The 20,391-nt window shown below is 45.5% G+C and overlaps 1 protein-coding gene across 1 annotated transcript in view; it reads right to left on the minus strand.

The window, feature by feature from the left end:
* Positions 1-20,391, minus strand: part of LOC311145307 (cytoplasmic dynein 1 heavy chain 1) — a 56,192-nt gene that overhangs the window by 16,207 nt on the left and 19,594 nt on the right. Inside the window, exons 25-52 of the mRNA XM_084181541.1 lie at positions 20,012-20,206; positions 19,485-19,767; positions 19,258-19,358; positions 18,984-19,143; positions 18,519-18,759; positions 18,121-18,304; positions 17,641-17,853; positions 17,123-17,361; positions 16,674-16,830; positions 13,524-13,751; positions 13,148-13,378; positions 12,566-12,706; positions 10,958-11,191; positions 9,961-10,167; positions 9,367-9,488; positions 8,971-9,136; positions 7,843-8,006; positions 7,441-7,570; positions 6,775-6,908; positions 6,541-6,655; positions 6,119-6,280; positions 4,892-5,106; positions 3,499-3,703; positions 2,876-3,049; positions 2,570-2,689; positions 2,245-2,365; positions 1,157-1,352; positions 671-782 (exon numbers count right to left, since the gene is read on the minus strand). Of these exons, the coding sequence (XP_084037667.1) occupies positions 671-782; positions 1,157-1,352; positions 2,245-2,365; positions 2,570-2,689; positions 2,876-3,049; positions 3,499-3,703; positions 4,892-5,106; positions 6,119-6,280; positions 6,541-6,655; positions 6,775-6,908; positions 7,441-7,570; positions 7,843-8,006; positions 8,971-9,136; positions 9,367-9,488; positions 9,961-10,167; positions 10,958-11,191; positions 12,566-12,706; positions 13,148-13,378; positions 13,524-13,751; positions 16,674-16,830; positions 17,123-17,361; positions 17,641-17,853; positions 18,121-18,304; positions 18,519-18,759; positions 18,984-19,143; positions 19,258-19,358; positions 19,485-19,767; positions 20,012-20,206 (4,950 nt within the window). The remainder of the gene's footprint in view (positions 1-670; positions 783-1,156; positions 1,353-2,244; positions 2,366-2,569; positions 2,690-2,875; positions 3,050-3,498; positions 3,704-4,891; positions 5,107-6,118; positions 6,281-6,540; positions 6,656-6,774; positions 6,909-7,440; positions 7,571-7,842; positions 8,007-8,970; positions 9,137-9,366; positions 9,489-9,960; positions 10,168-10,957; positions 11,192-12,565; positions 12,707-13,147; positions 13,379-13,523; positions 13,752-16,673; positions 16,831-17,122; positions 17,362-17,640; positions 17,854-18,120; positions 18,305-18,518; positions 18,760-18,983; positions 19,144-19,257; positions 19,359-19,484; positions 19,768-20,011; positions 20,207-20,391) is intronic.

A 20,391-nucleotide genomic window follows, 5' to 3' on the forward strand; every position in this document is an offset into this window, starting at 1 on the left:
CCATGGGTTGATACATTTGATTTCCATTGATAATTTTTGTGTGATTTTGTTGTCAGCACATTCAACTATGTAAAGAAAAAAGTATTTAATAAGATTATTTCATTCATTCAGATCTAGGATGTGTTATTTTAGTGTTCCCTTAATTTTCTTGAGCAGTGTAGTAATGACCATGGCAGAGCTAAGGTGAAATTTCCCTTCAAGTGGAAAATTGTATTCCATTTTGTATTCTGTGACTTATGAATAAATTTGAAATGTTCCATCTAAATGGGTACAGGTTGTAGTGACTGATTTCAGACTAATTGTATGGCTACCGACTACGACCAGAAAACATATCTAGCCAACTGCTGGACATGCTTACTTTATTCAATGAGTATAATCATGCCAAGATTGGTAAACTAACAATAAATCAGTACATTACTCTGATTTTTGATTCTGATTTCTCAAGACAACCGATTGTCAATTAACAAAAATACGTTGAATCACAACTGCGTGAGGAAGATTTTGAGATCAGAGTAATATAAAATGGATATGCACAGTACCTCATGTCCTCTGAGACAAAGTTGACTATGTTGGTGATGAAATTGTCCCTGACAATAACTTGTCTGATCTTTTTCCAGTCATTAGTCTCCTCGCCCAGCAGTAAGCAGATAGACTCTAACGCCAGCTTTACCGCGGGTGGGGGGTTGGTCATGGCACGCACTTCAACAAGATGGTGACGCTTAATAGAGCTGACGGCTGGGGAGGGATGGAGGGGGGGGGGGTAAAAGAGAGGGTGGGCCACTCTTTAGGAACCATGCAGAAGGGGTGGAAGGAGGGGAGATCCACAGCAGCAGGGTTGGAAGAGGGGGGGCGAAGGGACTGTGTTTCGGGGCAGAGGTGTTTAGGCATTTGAACTCCATTGAAGTAAGAGGCCATTTTGGATCTCTTAAAACTTGCTAGCAGGAATGAGTCATGCTCTAGGTTTTTAAAACTATATTTACTGCAGACGTTCCAAAACATGTCGGCAGCTCAGACCAAACCGCTCTGTAATTGGTTAAATGAAGTGTCAATCACGCAACTCCTCTCTGCCATTGAACAATCACAGACACCACTTCCCTCGGTCACCCAAACCCCACCGCTGCCATCTTCCCCCTCCAACAAAAACACTCATGGTCACCTGATCTCATCGGCAGAAAAGTTAACAATGGTCGGGATGAAGTTCTCCCTCATTATGATGGAGCGGATCTGCTTCCAGTCCGTGGTGCTCTCTCCCAGGAGCAGGCAGATGGACTCCAGGGCCAGCTTGACCGCCCCCGGCGGGTTGGCCATGGAACGCACTTCCACCAGATGCTGCTTCTTAATGGACTTAACGGCTAACCCCAGCCAGAGGGGGGCACAAGAGGACGGGGAGGAGAAGCAACAGCAAAGAGGGAAAGTGAGAAGAAAAGCAGAGAAGTTAGAATGAGAAGAGAGATATCCATCTCGTACCGGGAGACCGTGGGAGATAGGACAATAAAGAACCTATGTTGAAAACTTGGAAAGAAACAAAGAAATCTGCTCAAAAAGAGCAAGAGCATTCTTGTTTCTATCAGTTGGGCATCTCATAATGTAAACGTGTTGTTCCTATCAGTTGGGCATCTCATAATGTAAACGTGTTGTTCCTATCAGTTGGGCATCTCATAATGTAAATGTGTTGTTCCTATCAGTTGGGCATCTCATAATGTAAACGTGTTGTTCCTATCAGTTGGGCATCTCAATGTAAACGTGTTGTTCCTATCAGTTGGGCATCTCATAATGTAAACGTGTTGTTCCTATCAGTTGGGCATCTCATAATGTAAACGTGTTGTTTCTATCAGTTGGGCATCTCAATGTAAACGTGTTGTTCCTATCAGTTGGGCATCTCATAATGTAAACGTGTTGTTCCTATCAGTTGGGCATCTCATAATGTAAACGTGTTGTTCCTATCAGTTGGGCATCTCATAATGTAAACGTGTTGTTCCTATCAGTTGGGTATCTCATAATGTAAACGTGTTGTTCCTATCAGTTGGGCATCTCATAATGTAAACGTGTTGTTCCTATCAGTTGGGCATCACATAATGTAAACGTGTTGTTCCTATCAGTTGGGCATCTCATAATGTAAACGTGTTGTTCCTATCAGTTCTAAAGCTGATTTCGCAACAATGTCTAAACTAAAGCCCCCATCAGAAGTGTAAGGCAAAAAAAATTAACAAATTATAATCCAGAACCCATAGAAAGGAGACGTACCATTCTGGGCCTCTATAACAGCCGGCTCCACCTGATCCAGGTCCACCTTTACACTCAGCTGTTTGTCCTTGATCTTCTCCTGTTGCTTGTAAACAGACTCCTGGATCTCCTGACTCATCACCTAGAAATCCCCATTGAAAAACACACACACACACACACAGGTCTAGTACAACCACCATCCACTTCCACAGACTTTAGTACACAGCAGAGATCTGAAAGTGCCGGCCCCGGGAGCCACATCAGGACCCGAGCTGCTTATTTCTTGGCCCAGTGGGACGGAATTTTCAGACCACTGGTATACAGTGAAGTAGGTCCTCTATCTCACCTTCTTCTTCTCAGCTTCCTGCTGGTCTTTGACCATCTTCTTCAGCTTGTCGTTGGCGTCGGCGTTCTTCACTTCCAGCTCCTGGCTCTTGATCCTCAGGTCGTGACGCAGTTCCTCCACCTATGGGTGAAGATAAAGATCCAGACTGTGGTAACAAACACCTGGAACGGACAATAATCTACCATCATCTTGAAACACTGAACCAATGAACCAAACTGTGTATCTGCAAGCAAGCTAGCTAGCTAGTTCTATCCACGTCTTAAGTTTTTGTTTGTCAGGAAAGACTACTATGGAAGGAAGCGTCACCTGGTCCACGGTCTCCTTGATTTTCCTCAGGCCCACGTTGAGATGCATCTGCTGCTCCTCCAGCTCACTGCGCTTCTCGTTGAACAGGTCGGCGTAGTGGTTGATGAAGTCCAGGTAGTGGCGCGGGGTGATGGCCATGGTGCGCCCACCGCGCTTGGACAGCCGGCTGTTAGCCTGAGGAGGAAGAACGCCATCGCAAGCAAACGTGAGTACCATTTTACCGTCATATGAACGACAGACCTGGTTTAAAATGTTGTCCCAATCCCAAATCGTCCTCTAAGCACACTTGTGGAGATCTGAGAGGAATTGACAGGTGCAATCAATCTGGTAAAAGCTCCACCTTGCCCTCTGATAGGATAGGTGGAAGTTTCACCATATTGCTTATACCAATCAAATCCTCTCAGATCTCCACAAGTGCATAGGCCCGGTATTTCTATTCTTTCAAATACTTTAAGCGTTTGATTGAGCCTGCCTGGAGTGCCAGGGGGGCAGTCTTTGCACTTATGGGACTATTCCATTGGTTCCATTGCACTAGGCGAGCTCAATCAAGCACAGCTAAGGTTTTGGAAAAAACAACAAATACAATTTGAACCCAGGTCTGATGACCAAAGCGTGAGTCTGACCTGGTGCAGTGTCTGGTGGACAAACACACAGCCGTTGACGATGGCCTCGCGGTGAGATGGTGGCTGGGGCAGCTTGTCGTACACCACGGGCATGTAGTCAGGCACCTTGTAGTTGGGTTTCTCCAGGTCCAGTTTGATGGTGAACTCTTTGCCCACTTGGTAGAGGGCCTCAGTTGACCAGTCTCCAAACCAATTCAACACACACCTGTGGAAGGGAAGAGAGAAAGCGTTACGGAGAGGGCAACACAGATACCGCACCGGAAGGCTACAACCATGGCAGATCTGAAGAAGACAGAGATCGAGTGCAGTGTGTCGTCTATTCAAAAATGGGTCCAAAATAATCAATTTCAACCCAAAATGATTTTGTAAGAGTTCCGAATCAGCCACTACTGAGTGACCAGCGACAGTGAGTAAATGTGTTCAATGGAAATATTTTTGTGCGTTTAGAGTCAGCTACTAGGGTAAGACCAGCACCACTGTACTGTAGGCAGGGAATAAAATTAACACCCGCCACACACGGGTAGATTTAGGTGTAGGCGGGTAAGAATGTCTATTTCACCAACCACGTAGGTGGGTGGTCAATTTGCAGGTCTCTACAGGGAGAACATTGGCATTTACAGATAAAATAGAGTACAAACTCAAGTAGGAGCACCTGTGAGCTGTGATGAATAACAGAAAAATGCTGCAGTCGCCATTTTCAATGTACTTCTGCTTTTTTGTTTCATAGCTGCTAATCGCACAAATAAATAAAAATCTATATCCCACCTCGCACAGCAACAATGCCTGGCTGGGGAGTTTTGTGCACTGTCCCTGATAGATTCATTTCTGGAGGCGCTGTGCACAGACATAAAGGTTGGTCTAATTTACTTAAAACGAAAAGTCTACTGAAGTGAGACTTTGTCTTCGTGTTTCTTGGCTATTTACATTGTTTTGTTCACAAGCTCGGTTGTTTTTCAACGTTAGTTTGAGTCTGCTGCTTCAACTGATAGTGAAGAGACCCACGCCCTAGTCAGATCACAAATCTCACACACAGACATGACTCGAGTGGCCCCGTTACCACGGTAACCCCCAGCTCTTAAAAGGGGCAGCTGAATATTTTGTCTCATCTGATATTTTGGTTAATAAAATAAAATCGGGTCACAAAAAAAATCGAATGAAATTGAGCAATATATCACATTACTTCTTACTAATACATTTTGGGTTTTAGAATCATTAAGCATGATCATCAGTTTTTTTTTTGTGTTTGTTGATGTAATTATGGCGCAAAAATATTATGTCTGGTAAAAAATCTGAGTGGCTGGTAGATTTTCGCCCATCTACCTGCCACTGTGGCTAGCGGACCAAAAAGTTAATTTTAGGCCTTGACTGTAGGTGTGGCTATAGGAGGCCCCACCTGTTGAAGAGGGCAGGTGAGGTGGCAGCGCGGTCCTTCAGGCCCTCAGACGAGGGGTTCATGGTGAAGACCACGTGCAGGTTCCTGATGACCTGGCTAGTAAACCACTTGTAGAGCTCCTCGTGGGTGTCCAGCATCATGCCTTCCTTCTGGGCGCCCTCCTTACACTGGGTCATCAGGGCAGCGTACTCATCACCCTCAAACAGACCTGGCACCTGGCCAGGGACACACACAGTTGAAGTCGGAAGTTTACATACACCTTAGCCAAATACATTTAAACTCAGTTTTTCACAATTCCTGACATTTAATCCTAGTAAAAAATCCCTGTCTTAGGTCAGTTAGGATCACCACTTTATTTTAAGAATGTGAAATGTTAGAGTAATAGTAGAGAGAATGATTTATTTCTTTCATCACATTCCCAGTGGGTCAGAAGTTTACATGCACTCAAAGGGAAATCTTTACACTACAGCATTCAATGACATTCTAGACGATTCTGTGCTTCCAACTTTCTGGCAACAGTTTGGGGAAGGCCCTTTCCTGTTTCAGCATGACAATGCCCCCGTGCACAAAGCGAGGTCCATACAGAAACGGTTTGTCGAGATCGGTGTGGAAGAACTTGACTGGCCTGCACAGAGCCCTGACCTCAACCCCATCGAACACCTTTGGGATGAATTGGAACGCCGACTGCGAGCCAAACCTAATCGTCCAACATCAGTGCCCAACCTCACTAATGCTCTTATGGCTGAATGGAAGCAAGTCCCCGCAGCAATGTTCCAACATCTAGTGGAAAACCTTCCCAGAAGAGTGGAGGCTGTTATAGCAGCAAAGGGGGGACCAACTCCATATTAATGCCCTTGGAATGAGATGTTTGACGAGCAGGTGTCCACATACTTTTGGTAATGTAGTGTATATAGGAACTTGAGGGTGTGGTGTTTCCTACCAACAAGCATCTCAATATCATTATCCAACAAGTTTCTCAATAGCAGTATCTAGGTAGGGACCTATGGAAGAGGCAACAGGGGATATATCAATAGTTTAAAGTGACTACCTTTCCTTGTCACGTCTCCATCTGCTCTGACCTGACACAGGATAGGTGAAAGCAATATGGATCTCGGATTTTGCCTTCAACCCATCCTGTCTCTTCAATGTCAGTGCAGACGGAGGAAAGGAGACGGTTCTACTTTTGAGTATTAAAGTGCAGCCCGGGTTGTTGGTCTCAGTCTCTACCTCTCCGTTGGCCAGCAGGGTGTTCATGCGCTCCAGGAAGCCAGAGTCCAGCACGTTGGACTCGTCCATGATGAAGGCGATCTTCTCGTTCTTGCAGCCGGAGCGACGCAGCACCGTCCGCAGGTCCTCGTCAAAGTCGTCGCCCGTGTACCTCCTATGGACCTGAACAGAGACATCACAATGCATTCAGCACCTCATTCAACCACTGAACTCATTACAACATACACATTGACTTATTCCAATTTACAGCCGATGGATTCCAAACAGACACTTCTGCAAACTCTGAAACACTACTTCTCCCACTCATAATATTTGTTGTATTGTCTCGGGATGACAATTCAAGATAGCTTTAAAATGGTAATTCAAAAGGAACAGTGTTAGATTTACAGTTAGCCATTACCGGTGGACTTTTCTTTACTAACCTTGATCTGATAGACACTCAGACCGTTCATCCAGGCCACGAAGCGTGACAGGGTGGTCTTTCCTGCTCCACTGACTCCAATCAGGAGGAGATGACCCTGGGGTTGTCGGAAGATTCTGGAAAGGACATGAATTGTCCGTTTTAACAGTGTCAAGTAAGGAGTCATATCAAAAACCTCAAGTGTATCCACGTGCTAAATCCCACAATGTGAAGCAGAGAAGTATTATTTATTTACCGGTCGATTCGGAGGACATGGTCCAGAACCTCGTTGAAGAGCACCAGTGGCACGTCCAGCTCCTCCTCGTAGAAGACCCTCAGACGGGCCTTGACGTAGTCCCTCAGCTCCTCCTGTTCCACTGGGATGTAATCCTGAGGAGGGTGACAGGCAACCATTAACACACCAACTAAAAAGCAGCTTCATTCAACATACACAAGCCATGATTGTCAATTTCTTGGCTACATTCATAGTAGGTATGTCTATATGGTAGTTATGAGACGCCGCAACATATGCAGATACATATAATAAAAAATAACCGTATTATATTGCGTCTGTATAAACAGAACAGTATTATATTGCATCTATATAAACAGAACAGTATTATATTGCATCTATATAAACAGAACAGTATTATATTGAATCTATATAAAAAATAACTGTATTATATTGCGTCTGTATAAACAGAAACATATTATATTGAATCTATATAAAACATAACTGTTTTATATTGCGTCTGTATAAACAGAAACTTATTATATTGAATCTATATAAAACATAACTGTATTATATTGCGTCTGTATAAACAGAAACGTATTATATTGAATCTATATAAACATAACTGTATTATATTGCGTCTGTATAAACAGAACAGTATTATATTGCGTCTATGGGCAGGAATCTCACCTTAGAGAGCCAGTTGCTGTAGAGGATAGGTCTGTTAAGGGCCTTTTCACGGTCAATGTTGGGGAAGTGCTTGAGGGCCACCATGTCAATGTTTTCGTCTGTCCAGCGCCTCTCCTCATCCTCCACCAACCTGTGTTTGGGAGAGAATAGTTTAGCAGGTCAGTCAGGACTTAGAGAACAACATTGATCTCTTTGCATCTAACTTTTATCGATCAGGTCACAAAAATCAGGAAAACTCAGGGCCTTGGTTATAGCCTGGAACAAGCATCTGCTGTTTTACCTGGTAAGGGAAAACTCCAAGCCCTATTAATAAATGCTAAACCATCTTTCCCCCAAAGATTCTACTAGGCTACTTTGGAGGGGGGTAGTCTGGCTACTTCCCTAAGTACTGAACACACATACCTGTCCTGGAAGAGGCGCAGGGCCTCGTGGGCCCAGATGCGGATGAGACCCTCCACAGGGAGTGTCTCCAGGGGCCGCAGGGCCTCGAAGATGCCCCTCACCCAGCGGGACATCTCACGGGGAGAGTAGATGTAGTGGGGCTGGGTGTCTTGGGTGAAGCGTTCCTGTAGTGGATAAAGGGACATGCTCCATGAGGTCAAAGGTCAGTTCGCTTACAGCACATCCAATCTACCCTGGTCCGAGATCCGTTTGTGCCGTTTTGCCGACAACCGTAGGTTTTGACAAGATGGCATAAACTGATCTGGGACCAGGCGACATCCTACCCTACCATTGTGTTCAGCACTATAAAATCGGACATTGAGAATGGCTCCTATACAACGCATATTTGTGAGGATGTGGTACCATAGACATAAATACCACTAAATACTACTACTACTGTAGATAACTGTAGATACTACATTAGATAATACTACTGTAGATAATACTGTAAATACTACTACTACTGTAGTGATCAGCCTTAAAGTATGGGTCACGACCCAAAGTGGGTTGCGGACATGTTAATGGTGTGTCGCGACACGTCAGAGTAAAAAAAAAAAATTATAAATAATTTTATTTTAGGAACTCTGTCAGGGTCTCAACTTACTGTTTAGAGTCAGAATAGTTGAATACGCAAATTTGGTTTTGCATCAGCAGTTTCTCTCGTTACACCAGTCACTGACAGTTAACCATTTTTAAATGAGTATGTTAGTCTAGCCAGCTATCGTGGTGGAATACCGACTGGGCACGCGGCCTAGGCCCCTGACCTCCGGTGGCCTCCATTGATTTTGTTAGTCACCCAGATATCAAAATAACATGGCAAAATGTGATAATACTCTAAATACTACTGCAAATACTACTACTACCACCACCACTACTACTACTACTGTAAATACTACTACTACTGTAAATAACACCAACTACTACTACTACTACAGATACTACTGTAAATACTACTACTACTGTATATGCTACTACTGTAGATAACACCAACTACTACTACTGTTGATAATACTGTAAATACCACTACTGTAGATAACTGTAAATACTTCTACTACGGTATCCATCTATGTTTGGTACGTAGGCCCTTACCTGAGACATGGTGTAGAACTCCACCATGGCGGCGGTGAGGGGCTCGGCGAAGGTACGCAGCGAAGGGATGAGACGCAGCATGGCCCGGTTGAAGGTCCCGTAGATCTGAGTGAGGGAGGCGGGGCCGGGGTAGTCCACGTACACCACTGGCACGTGGCGCAGGAACCTACAATTCAAATCACACAACACTTCCTCATCATTCAAAACCGACCACAGGCCACTACTTGGCCTTTTCCAATACGAAATGCTCCTTTCCTTTTTTCCGTTTCAAAGCATTTTTCTACAGTGTGTCATATCGCTCCTTCGCTGTGTACCATGCGAGTCGCTACTACTGAACAAGACCCAGGATAAAGCTACATCGTCTCAGAAAGGTCACAGGTCATGTTGACAGTGTACCTGTGGGTGAGGGGCTTCCTGCCGGGGTCGGTGGGGGGGTTACAGGCTCCCACAAACTGGATCCTCTCCAGCTTGACCCAGGTCTGGTCTGAGGTGCGGTAGAAGCCACCGTGCTCCACCATCTGCAGGAGGAAACACCAGGGGAGGATGAGCTAATGCTCCAGCTGGACCTCAGCCTAACATAGGCCTTAGTGCAGGGGTAGGAAACCCTGTTCCTGGAGTGGTACTGTTGGATTTTGTTCCAACTAGGCACCACACATGACCAACTGAGATAATTGATCAGTTCAGTGATTTCCTAAATTCAACACACCTGGTCTTCCAGGTCGGTTAAATAAAAAAACATGGAAGTGCCTGCGGCCATCCAGTACCAGGGTTGTCTACCCCTGCCTTAGTGTTTAACTTCAGAACACACTGGCCTATTCTCAATGGCATCCTTCCTGGTCTCCTTGTCTCCTTTGCTTCAGTACCACTGATAGGTGATCATGGAGGAAAGGGCATCAAGGAAGGAAGCATGTTAAACCTATTGAGACACAGCCAGCCAGTGTGTGTGTGTGTGTGTGTGTTTACACGCTGAGACCCCCCCCCCCCCCTCACCTGTCTGAGGAAGGAGATGACTCTCTGGGTGCCGTACTTGTCCATGTCGGGCAAGTTGATCTCATCACAGAAGAGCACCAGCCACTTGCCAAGCTGCACGGGGGCCAGGACCACACCGTTGGGCGTGCGGCGGTACTCGCAGTAGTGGTCAAAGGTCTTCAGCAGCAGCTCCGGGGTGGTGGCGCTGGAGAAGTTCAGACCCACAACCTGGGAGCAGAGGTGAAAGGGTGAACTTAGGCAGGCAGACCTATTATTAATTTGAATGAAATTTCACATTTACATTTTAGTCATTTAGCAGACGCTCTTATCCAGAGCGACTTACAGTTAGTGAGTGCATACATTTTTCATACTGGCCCCCCTGTGGGAAACGAACCCACAACCCTGGCGTTGCAAGCGCCATGCTCTACCTACCAACTGAGCTACATGGGACTCAATGGCACACTTGAAGATTTAGCCTCTGGTCAAATGTCCACACTAGCATACTTATTGTGGTATTAGCAATGTATTGGCTATTCATTCTAAGTGGACATTGGAAGTTGACCTTAGTCTAGCTCTAGGGTGGACAACTGCAGGGTGTGCCGGCTTTTGTTCCAATTCAGCACAAAAAAATAGTTTCTCAATATGCATACTACCGTGCTCCACACTCTCATGCTCCGAGGACATTCTCTTGAGTTTGTTCTTGTGTGGAGAACGCATAAAACATTACATTGATTTCAAGAAATGTTGCATCATTTTTTTAAACGTGGTTGCGTCATATTTCTTTGCATACCTTCCGTTGAAGCTTGCAACGATGCATACTTCAAAATATGTACAAACGTAGTGTGCATTTGATAAGTGCACTCCGTGCTCTCTTTCGCATACTTTTGATTTGGACTCTTACTCCGACCCGCCCGTGCTCTAATTTGCGTGCTCCGAGCAAGGTAGTATGCATTTTGAGAAACACCCCATGACTCAGACCATGGTCAGTTTAGACTACAGGTCTAGTGACCACACTTACCTCCATGTCAGGCAGAGCTCGGAGGGCGCTGAACAGGGTCATGGTTTTACCCGAGCCGGGCGGGCCGCAGAGGACCAGGGGCTTGTGCTCAGCCAGCCAGGTGTAGAGAAGGGCCTCGTGGCGCACCGTGTCCAGGGTGGGCACCACCACGTCCGGGCTAGCCACCTTGTGGGTCTCCACCTCGATCTGGGGCACCTTGCCCTGCCACGACTGCCACTCTCCAGAGATGGTGACCTGAGGGCAAGAAAGAAAAACAAGGAGGGTTGGAGTATAATTCTGGGACAAGAGGTTTTCCTAGTTAGCTCGTATGGTCAGGAAAACAGGAAAAACTCAGGGCTCCCGTCAGGATCTAACATTAACACCCGCCACCTGCGGGTAGATTTTGGCATTGGCGGGTAAAAATTATATTTCACCAGCCACATTGTACAATAAAAATAGTAAAGTATGTATCACATTTATAGTAATATAAATGCTGCAGTAGCAGTCTTCAAAGTATTTCTGCCGTTTTGTTTCATAGCTGGTAAATTAAAAATCACACAAAGTCAAAGAACTATGAATCCTCATGCCGCAACACTGCCTCGCTTGAGGCTGTGCGCACGTGAAGAGCCGAGTTAAAGATTCATTTTTAGAAGCGCTGCGTACAGGCATAAAAGTTGGGCTAATTTACTTGAAAATAAAGTCTACTGAAGTGAGACTTTGTCCTTGTGTTTCTTGGATATTTCCATTGTTTTGTTCATAAGCTCGGTTGTTTTTCTGTGTTTAAGTTTCAACTGCTAGGGAAGAGAAGACAACACTTCTACTAGTCAGTCTCAATCTCACAGGCACAAACATGAGTTGCGTTACCACAGGAACCTCCCGCCCTTAAAGGGGCAGGTGAACATTTTTGTCTCATCTGTGATATTTTGGTTAAAAGACTAAGGTCACAAAAAATGAAATTAAACAACATACCACATTACTTCTTACTAGTAATACATTTGTTTTAGTAACATTACAAAGCATGCTCATCCGTTTGTGTTTTGTTGGTGTAATTGTAGTGTCTGGTAAAAAATCTGAGTGGCTTGTAGATTTATAAATCTACCTGCCACAGTGCCTGGTGGACCAAAATGTTAATTTTATGCCCTGCTTTTCACTCACTCACTCGCTTAAATAATTCACTCGCACAGCACAGCTTCAGTTTCAAATGCCTTGCATTACGCCTAAGAAGAAAAAAACACTGGCTCAATTTGCCATTGGCGCAACCATTGGGCCAATTTACCCCATGGCCATTGGCTCAATTTGCCATTGCCGCAACCATTGGGCCAATTTACCCCATGGCCATTGGCTCAATTTGCCATTGCCGCAACCATTGGGCCAATTTACCCCATGGCCTTTGGCTCAACTTACCCAAAGGAAAACATTTATTCGCATTTTTCACACCTGGACCAGATATTGAGATGTGCCCAAAAAGGTTAATGTTCTGCCCTGGCTCCAGTTCTACCACAGGATTAGACCAAATACATAAAACAGGGTCAAATAAAGTGTTTAATTTAAACAGTAAAATGGGTGATCCACATTCCACATGGTTATTCAGCTGGATGATCAGAGATTGGAGGGCACATCCATTCCTACCTCGTAGTCAATGATGGGCACGTTGGGCGCCGAGGGCAGGGGCACAGTGGTGATGCGACGGATATATTCACCCAGCTCGCCACGTATCTTCAGCCGGCCATCGCCTGAGAAGGACCACAGCACGGCGTAGATCAGGTACCTCTGTGGAACCACCATGCAGAAACATGGTTAACATTTATAAAACCCATGTATTATATATTTTTTAAATCAAGTATACAATTATTGCAGCATTGTTACAAACCCATGTAGTATTATTGTTCGGATTCTTGAAAACCACTCAATAATAATTACGCTTAGTGTGACCGGAGCTTGGCTGCTCAGTGCAATGTACTCTGGATTCATCAGATCTTCATGCTCTGGGGTAAATCTCCAGTCTGACAGGATAGTTTCAACTCAAATCAATCCACCAATTGAATTGAAAAAAACATTTGAATCTTTTTTCCCCACCTACTCGATTCTTGAACTGCAATTTCAATTCATCTCCTGAACTGAAGTGAATTGAAATGGAATTGGCACCAAGCCCGTGGGGGTATCCATTTAGTCTCCCCACAAGCAGGAGGCGCTGTGGCACAGCTGACTGACCTGCATGTAGCGCTCCAGCTGGTCGTTGGGCATGGGGAAGTCGGAGTGGTTGTTGTTGTAGAGCGCCACGTTGCGGCAGGCCTGGTGCAGCATGGAGAACAGGGAGCCCATGCAGCGCAGCCTCGTGAAGTCCATGATGTGCTCCATCTTGGAGGCGTGTTCCAGGGTCTTGATCACCAGCCCAGTGGAAGTGAAGTAGGGCTGCAAGATGGCTGCCGTGTCCCTCTGGATCTGTAGAGGACAATGTGGAGTGTTGCTAACGTAACTGAGAGCAGGTTTGTGTTCAGTAGGGAGAAAACATTTTCCAACAAGAGTGAAACGTTTTGTTATGGTGCGCCCCCTACTGAACAAGACCCCGGGTAACTACAGTACCAACCTGCAGCATGGGGGAGGCGGTCTCCTCGCCCTCGTCCTCGGTGCCCTTGTGCATGCGGAAAGCCTCATCCTCGCCCTCGTCCAATGGGATGCTGCGCAGGCGCGCCAGGAAGTGGTTGAAGATCATGTCAGTACTGAGCACGTCTTCGCTGAACCAGACCATGCCGCAACGGGACACAGTGGCCAGGGTGGCATACTTCAGATCCTGCACCTCGAACATGATGCGCACCTACAGAGACCACATTATGGAGACACACACATACACACGATAAGACACGCACTCTACACACACGTGCACATGGATGTTGGATTGTAGATATGTGGTGGTGGAGTGGTGGCCTGAGGGAACACACTGAATGTGTTATGAAATGTAATGTCATGTAGTATTTTAAACTGTATGTAACTGTCTTATGCTGCTGGACCTCAGGAAGAGTAGCTGCTGCCTTCGTATGAACTAACGGGGATCCTTAATAATTACAAATGGAGTAAGAAGAGTAATGCTGATGTCACAGGTCCAAATGTAAATTGTTTTAATGGTAGCCCCCTTTGGACTAATAAAAAGCATGCGCTTACTAACGGCGAATAAACTTTAAAAATAAATAAAAAAGAGAGTTGCACGCTCTATTATATATATATATACACACAGTTGAAGTCAGAAGTTCACATACACCTTAGCCAAATACATTTAAACTCAGTTTTTCACAATTCCTGACATTTAATCCTAGTAAGAATTCCCTGTCTTAGGTCAGTTAGGATCACCACTTTATTTTAAGAATGTGAAATGTCAGAATAATAGTAGAGAGAATTATTTATTTCAGCTTTTATTTCTTTAATCACATTCCCAGTGGGTCAGAAGTTTACATACACTCAATTAGTATTTGGTAGCATTGCCTTTAAATTGTTTAACTGCCTCCTTGCTCGCACACGCTTTTTCAGTTCTGCCCACAAATATTCTATAGGATTGAGGTCAGGGCTTTGTGATGGCCACTCCAATACCTTGACTTTGTTGTCCTTAAGTCATTTTGCCACAACTTTGGAAGAATGTTTGGGGTCTATGTCCATTTGGAAGACCCATTTGCGATAAAGCTTTAACATCCTGACTGATGTCGAGACGTTGCTTCAATATATCCAAATAATATTCCTTCCTCATGATGCCATCTATTTTGTGAAGTGCACCAGTCCCTCCTGCAGCAAAGCACCCCCACAGCATGATGCTGCCATCCCCGTGCTTCACGGTTGGGATGGCGTTCTTCGGCTTACAAGCATCTCCCTTTTTCCTCCAAACATAACGATGGTCATTATGGCCAAACAGTTCTATTTTTGCTTCATCAGACCAGAGGACATTTCTCCAAAAAGTATGATCTTTGTCCCCATGTGCAGTTGCAAACCGTAGTCTGGCTTTTTTATGGCGGTTTTGGAGCAGTGGCTTCTTCCTTGCTGAGCGGCCTTTCAGGTTATGTCGATATAGGACTCGTTTTACTGTGGATATAGATACTTTTGTACCCGTTTCCTCCAGCATCTTCACAAGGTCCTTTGCTGTTGTTCTGGGATTGATTTGCACTTTTCGCACCAAAGTACATTCATATCTAGGAGACAGAACGCGTCTCCTTCCTGAGCGGAAGGAGCGTGGTCCCATGGTGTTTATACTTGCGTACTATTGTTTGTACAGATGAACGTGGTACATTCAGGCGTTTGGAAATTGCTCCCAAGGATGAACCAGACTTGTGGAGGTCTACAATCTTTTTCCTGAGGTCTTGGCTGATTTCTTTTGATTTTCCCATGATGTCAAGCAAAGAGGCACTGAGTTTGAAGGTAGGCCTTGAAATACATCCACAGGTACACCTCCAATTGACTCAAATGATGTCAATTAGCCTATCAGAAGCTTCTAAAACCATGACATCATTTTCTGGACTTTTCCAAGCTGTTTAAAGGCACAGTCAACTTAGTGTATGTAAACTTCTGACCCACTTGAATTGTGATACAGTGAATTATAAGTGAAATAATCTGTCTGTAAACAATTGTTGGAAAAATTACTTGTGTCATGCACAAAGTAGATGTCCTAACCGACTTCCCAAAACTATAGTTTGTTAACAAGAAATGTGTGGAGTGGTTGAAAAACGAGTTTTAATGACTCCAACCTAAGTGTATGTAAACTTCCGACTTCAACTGTATATACACTACCATTCAAAAGTTTGGGGTCACTTAGAAATGTCCTTGTTTTAAAAAGAAAAGCCATTTTTTTGTCCATTAAAATAACATCAAATTGATCAGAAATACAGTGTAGACATTGTTAATGTTGTAAATGGCTATTGTAGCTGGAAACGGCAGATTTTTAATGGAATATCTACATAGGTGTACAGAGGCCCATTATCAGCAACCATCAGTCCTGTGTTCCAATGGCACGTTGTGTTTGCTAATCCAAGTTTATCATTTTAAAAAGGCTAATTGATCATTAGAAAACCCTTTTGCTATTATGTTAGCACAGCTGAAAACTGTTGTGCTGATTAAAGAAGCAATAAAACTGGCCTTCTTGAGACTAGTTGAATATCTGGTGCATCAGCAATTATGGGTTCGATTACAAGCTCAAAATGGCCAGAAACAAATAACTTTCTTCTGAAACTCGTCAGTCTATTCTTGTTCTGAGAAAAGAAGGCTATTCCATGCGAGAAATTGCCAATAAACTGAAGATCACGTACAACGCAGTGTGCTACTCCCTTCACAGAACAGCGCAAACTGGCTCTAACCAGAATAGAAAGAGGAGTGGGAGGCCCCGGTGCACAACTGAGCAAGAGGACAAATACATTAGTGTCTAGTTAGAAAAAAAACACCTCAGAGGTCCTCAATTTCTAAGTGTCCCCAAACTTTTGAACGGTAGTGTATATAAACTCCCAGTAATTTATTGAGTAAAACACCAACGTTTCGGCATCACCGCCTTCTTTGGACTAAAAGATAATGACCAGTTTTATTCAATGGCGCAATTTCACAGACCCAAATTAAGCCTCCAACTGGACTAAAACTGAATCAGTATGGGCAAGTGTATTTCGAATGTAGATTTTTTAGGTTGACCAACGGTATTGCAGATGTGCATGTCATGGTCATGGTACTGGATTTTGTCATTAAAAAAGGATGTGGCTCGAGGGACACAACATACGTTTGGTGGCAGGCTGAGACGCTCCCCGTTGGGCAGGGTGAGCAACTTGTTGTCGTCCAGCACAGAGTTGAGATTCTCCACCCACTCGGGGTCCACGTCACCATCGAAGATGATCCATTGCCGTTTCTGCAACTCGCCTCTCACGTTGTCAATGATCCTGGGATGAAAAACCCCCCAAAACAATCGATTAATTAATTGACTGGATTTGTATATACAAAAAGAGAAAACATTGAGTGTCATCAGCCTGACAATGACAAGAGACACCATGTGAGGATATGACAGAACTGAAGTGTCTTGGTGCACAGAGAGAACAAGAGGGCTTAGTACAAAGCCCTGTGGGACACCAGTCGTGTCGCGAGACCATGTGGTGCTTAAAATCAGCACACTACAACACTACATAGAATATCTTGAACAAACAACACAGTACATTGAAGCCTACTAATACGTACTTCCTGAGCACGTGCGTGAAGAGCCCATCGGTCCACTCGCGGGTGTTGGGGTCCAGGGTTCCGTACAGGTGGTCCTTGCTGATGGCCTTGGGGTCGATGATGTGGGCCACGCCCTCCATCCCCTCCAGGCGCTCCAGGGCCTTGAGCAGCACCCTCCAGGCCATGGTCTTGCCACTGCCAGAGGGCCCCACCATCATCAGGCCGTGGTTGATCTGGGTGATCTGGTACAGTTGGAGCACCTGGAATGATATGATTTCATATTACAGACTAGACACTTAGCTGACGTCTTGGGAGCGCAGACAAAACTTGGTTTCAAATTCAGACATTTAAAAAAAAAATGGTCGCCACCGAAGGTTCCAAGGGAATTACATTCCAGTGAGAGTTCAAAGTAGCAGCGATACTGTCACAGATGTAACACTTTAATTGTCATCAAGATAAAGAATGGTTTTGCCAAACTCTGTATCTATATTTCTGGGTGAAACCATACAGAATGAATAAAAAGGGGCTTCATTATGTACCTTCTCAACCCACATGCTGCCCACGTCGTCTCCGTCTCCATAGGTGAGGAACATCTCGGCGCAGACCTTGCGGAGCTCTTCACGCAGTGCAGTCATCTCGCCGCGCATGTACTGCACGCCGGGGAAGACGTCCGACAGCAGGCTAAACAGCAGGGGGATGTCCTCAGCCACCAGCTTGGGCACCATGGTCTCACACACACTCTGGATCAGGATCTGAACAGACAGGGACACAGAGGTTAGGCGACATCCCTTCTAGATAACAGAAAATCAATGCCATACATGCAATATTGGCAGTCCTTTTAATCTTTATACTTTGGGTGGCATGGTCTCCTAAACCAGTGTAAAAAATATGGCTCATGGGATTAGTTGGTGGTCATACTGCTGGAAGTGTATTGTGACAATAGGTTTAGCATGTTTTTTAATAATTCAGAAAACTGAAGAGAGAAACTAATGCCGCCACAGATACTTCAGTTCCTTTACCTCCTGTTCCGGGAGGTTCTCCGCGATCTCGTTCTCGTCCACATTCTCGCCGCGCTCACGCTTATCCTTCTTGATCCTCTGGATGCGCTCCCGCTTCACGTTGCCGGCGCTGACCAGCACGCTCTTGAGGGCTCGCAGGCCAAAGTCGTAGTGACTCTGGGAGGACAGCTGTTCGTCGCAAAGCCTGCAGGTGCAGAGAGAAATAGATTTTTAGTCAATGAGAAGGAACACTAGACCAATAGAGTGAAGCTTTGGGGGGGTTGTGGTGCTGGCATGCATGAAAGATTCCCCATTATTTGATCTCTCAAATGTTGTTGGAAATATGCAGCAGAAGCTATATTAACCCCCCCCCCAACACCCGAGCCTCAAGCCCTGGCCTGGTTGAGTACAGTACGTACTTGAAGAAGGGCACGATCTTCTTGGCCAGGATCTCTGCGGTGCGGAAGCCCTGGGAGTAGAGCATGACCTGGGCGATGAGCTGGCGGTCGGGCTTAGTCATGGCCAGGGAGCGGAACAGCTTCTTCAGATTGTCGGGCAGGTTGGAGCGGCCGGCGTAGCCGGGGTTCATGGTGATGAAGATGGCCATGTCGGGGCTCACCTTCACCTGCTTGTTGAGCAGCTCGCAGGTGACGGGAGCGCCTGGGGAAGGGGGAAACGGAGACATTGTTTAACTTACATTCTTAAGTGCAACGCCATGTGAAGACATGCTTGGTTTGAAATGAACGATGCGTTATTGTCAGCAGTCATTCAACATGTAATGTTTTTTATAACATGGCCCTCCCGGACAATACATTTTCATGGACTAAAAAGCACTTTCAAATGCAATTCTAAGAAGCTTTCAATGAGTTTGTGGAGATACGTACTGCGGTCTCGGTTGGGGTTGCTGTGCTCCCTCAGGGCCACCTGGATGAACTGGACCTGCTGTGAGACGGCCGACAGCATCCTCTCCTCCAGACGATTGAACTCGTCGAAGCAGCCCCAGGCACCTACCTGGCACAAGCCCACGAAGATACGACCCATCGCCTGCAGACAACAGAGAAACAGGTCTCCTCAAAAGAGGCATCTCTCATTCTGAAAATAACATTACACCAAAGATCAGCCTCTTTTAGCGTAAAGTATCAGTCAGTATTAGCGTACCTGGAAGTCGAAGGTCTCGTCACAGTTGAAGACCAGGACGAAGCGTCCCAGCTGGTGACCCAGAGCCTTCACAGACTCGGTCTTTCCAGTTCCGGCGGGCCCTGGAAATAAAAATCACCAGAGGATATGCTATAAAGTTGCAACTCAGTTTGCCTTTCAGAATTTAAACTGTCTACTTTGTTGGCTATGTAGAGTCTAGAGAGTGGCATGCAGTTCTTCGAGCGTACCAAAGGGGGCTCCACCGAACCTGGCCTCCAGGGCCTGGGTCATGGTCAGGTAGCAGCGGTCGGTCAGGGGGGTCTGGACCAGCTTGTCCTGGACTCCTAGGTACTCAAAGCCATAGTTGAACTTGGCGTTAGCCATCTGGATGGACAGCTGCTGCAGCACGTCCGTCTGCTTGGGGTCAAAGTAGAAGCGCATCTGGCTGAGCCACTCAAACGACTTGGGGTTGTCGACCTTGTTCTTGATCAGTTGCCTGGTGACGTCCCTCTGGTGGACCAGCTCAGTGATCTATAGGGAAGGAGCACAACGTTTACCTTTTCATCTGTTTGGATAGTGGACTATATTTCTAAGTGCTTAGAATTAGACTGGACTGACAGAGAAACGCTTGATGCCATAGTCTTTTCCTTTTACAATAATAATAATAATAGTAATATTTGAAATCCTACTAGGAGAGTGCTCTTCTAAAAAGCTACCCCAATTTTTCCAAACCAACTTGTCCAGAATGTCTGCAGATGTGTCATCTTCCACTCACCAGATGTTCCAGCTTCCTCCTGCGGAGTGGAGGCTGCTCCATAAGCACGGTGTCGGCCAGCACGTTCAGGGTGGCCTCCACATTGGTCAGCACGATCGACATGGGCGACATGTCCCCGCCACCCGCGATGGTGGTCAGAGCGGCATCCACTTTCTCAGACCAGTCGATCTGAGCCGACAGCACTACCAGCTGAGCCTGGAGTTAGTAGAGGGAGAGAGGGGGGGGGGGGTTTCAACATGTTCAAGTGGTCCGAAGATCTTTGTGGGCGTTACTGGTCAGACTACAAGTTTTCATGTATATTATTTGGCGCTACCAGCCGGATTACTATCCGTTAACCACTTTGTGACAAATATTTTTGAGAAAAGGGCTATGTAAATAAA

Source organism: Coregonus lavaretus, assembly GCF_964263955.1.
Source record: "Coregonus lavaretus genome assembly, chromosome: 18".
In the NCBI taxonomy this organism is placed as follows: Eukaryota; Metazoa; Chordata; class Actinopteri; order Salmoniformes; family Salmonidae; genus Coregonus; species Coregonus lavaretus.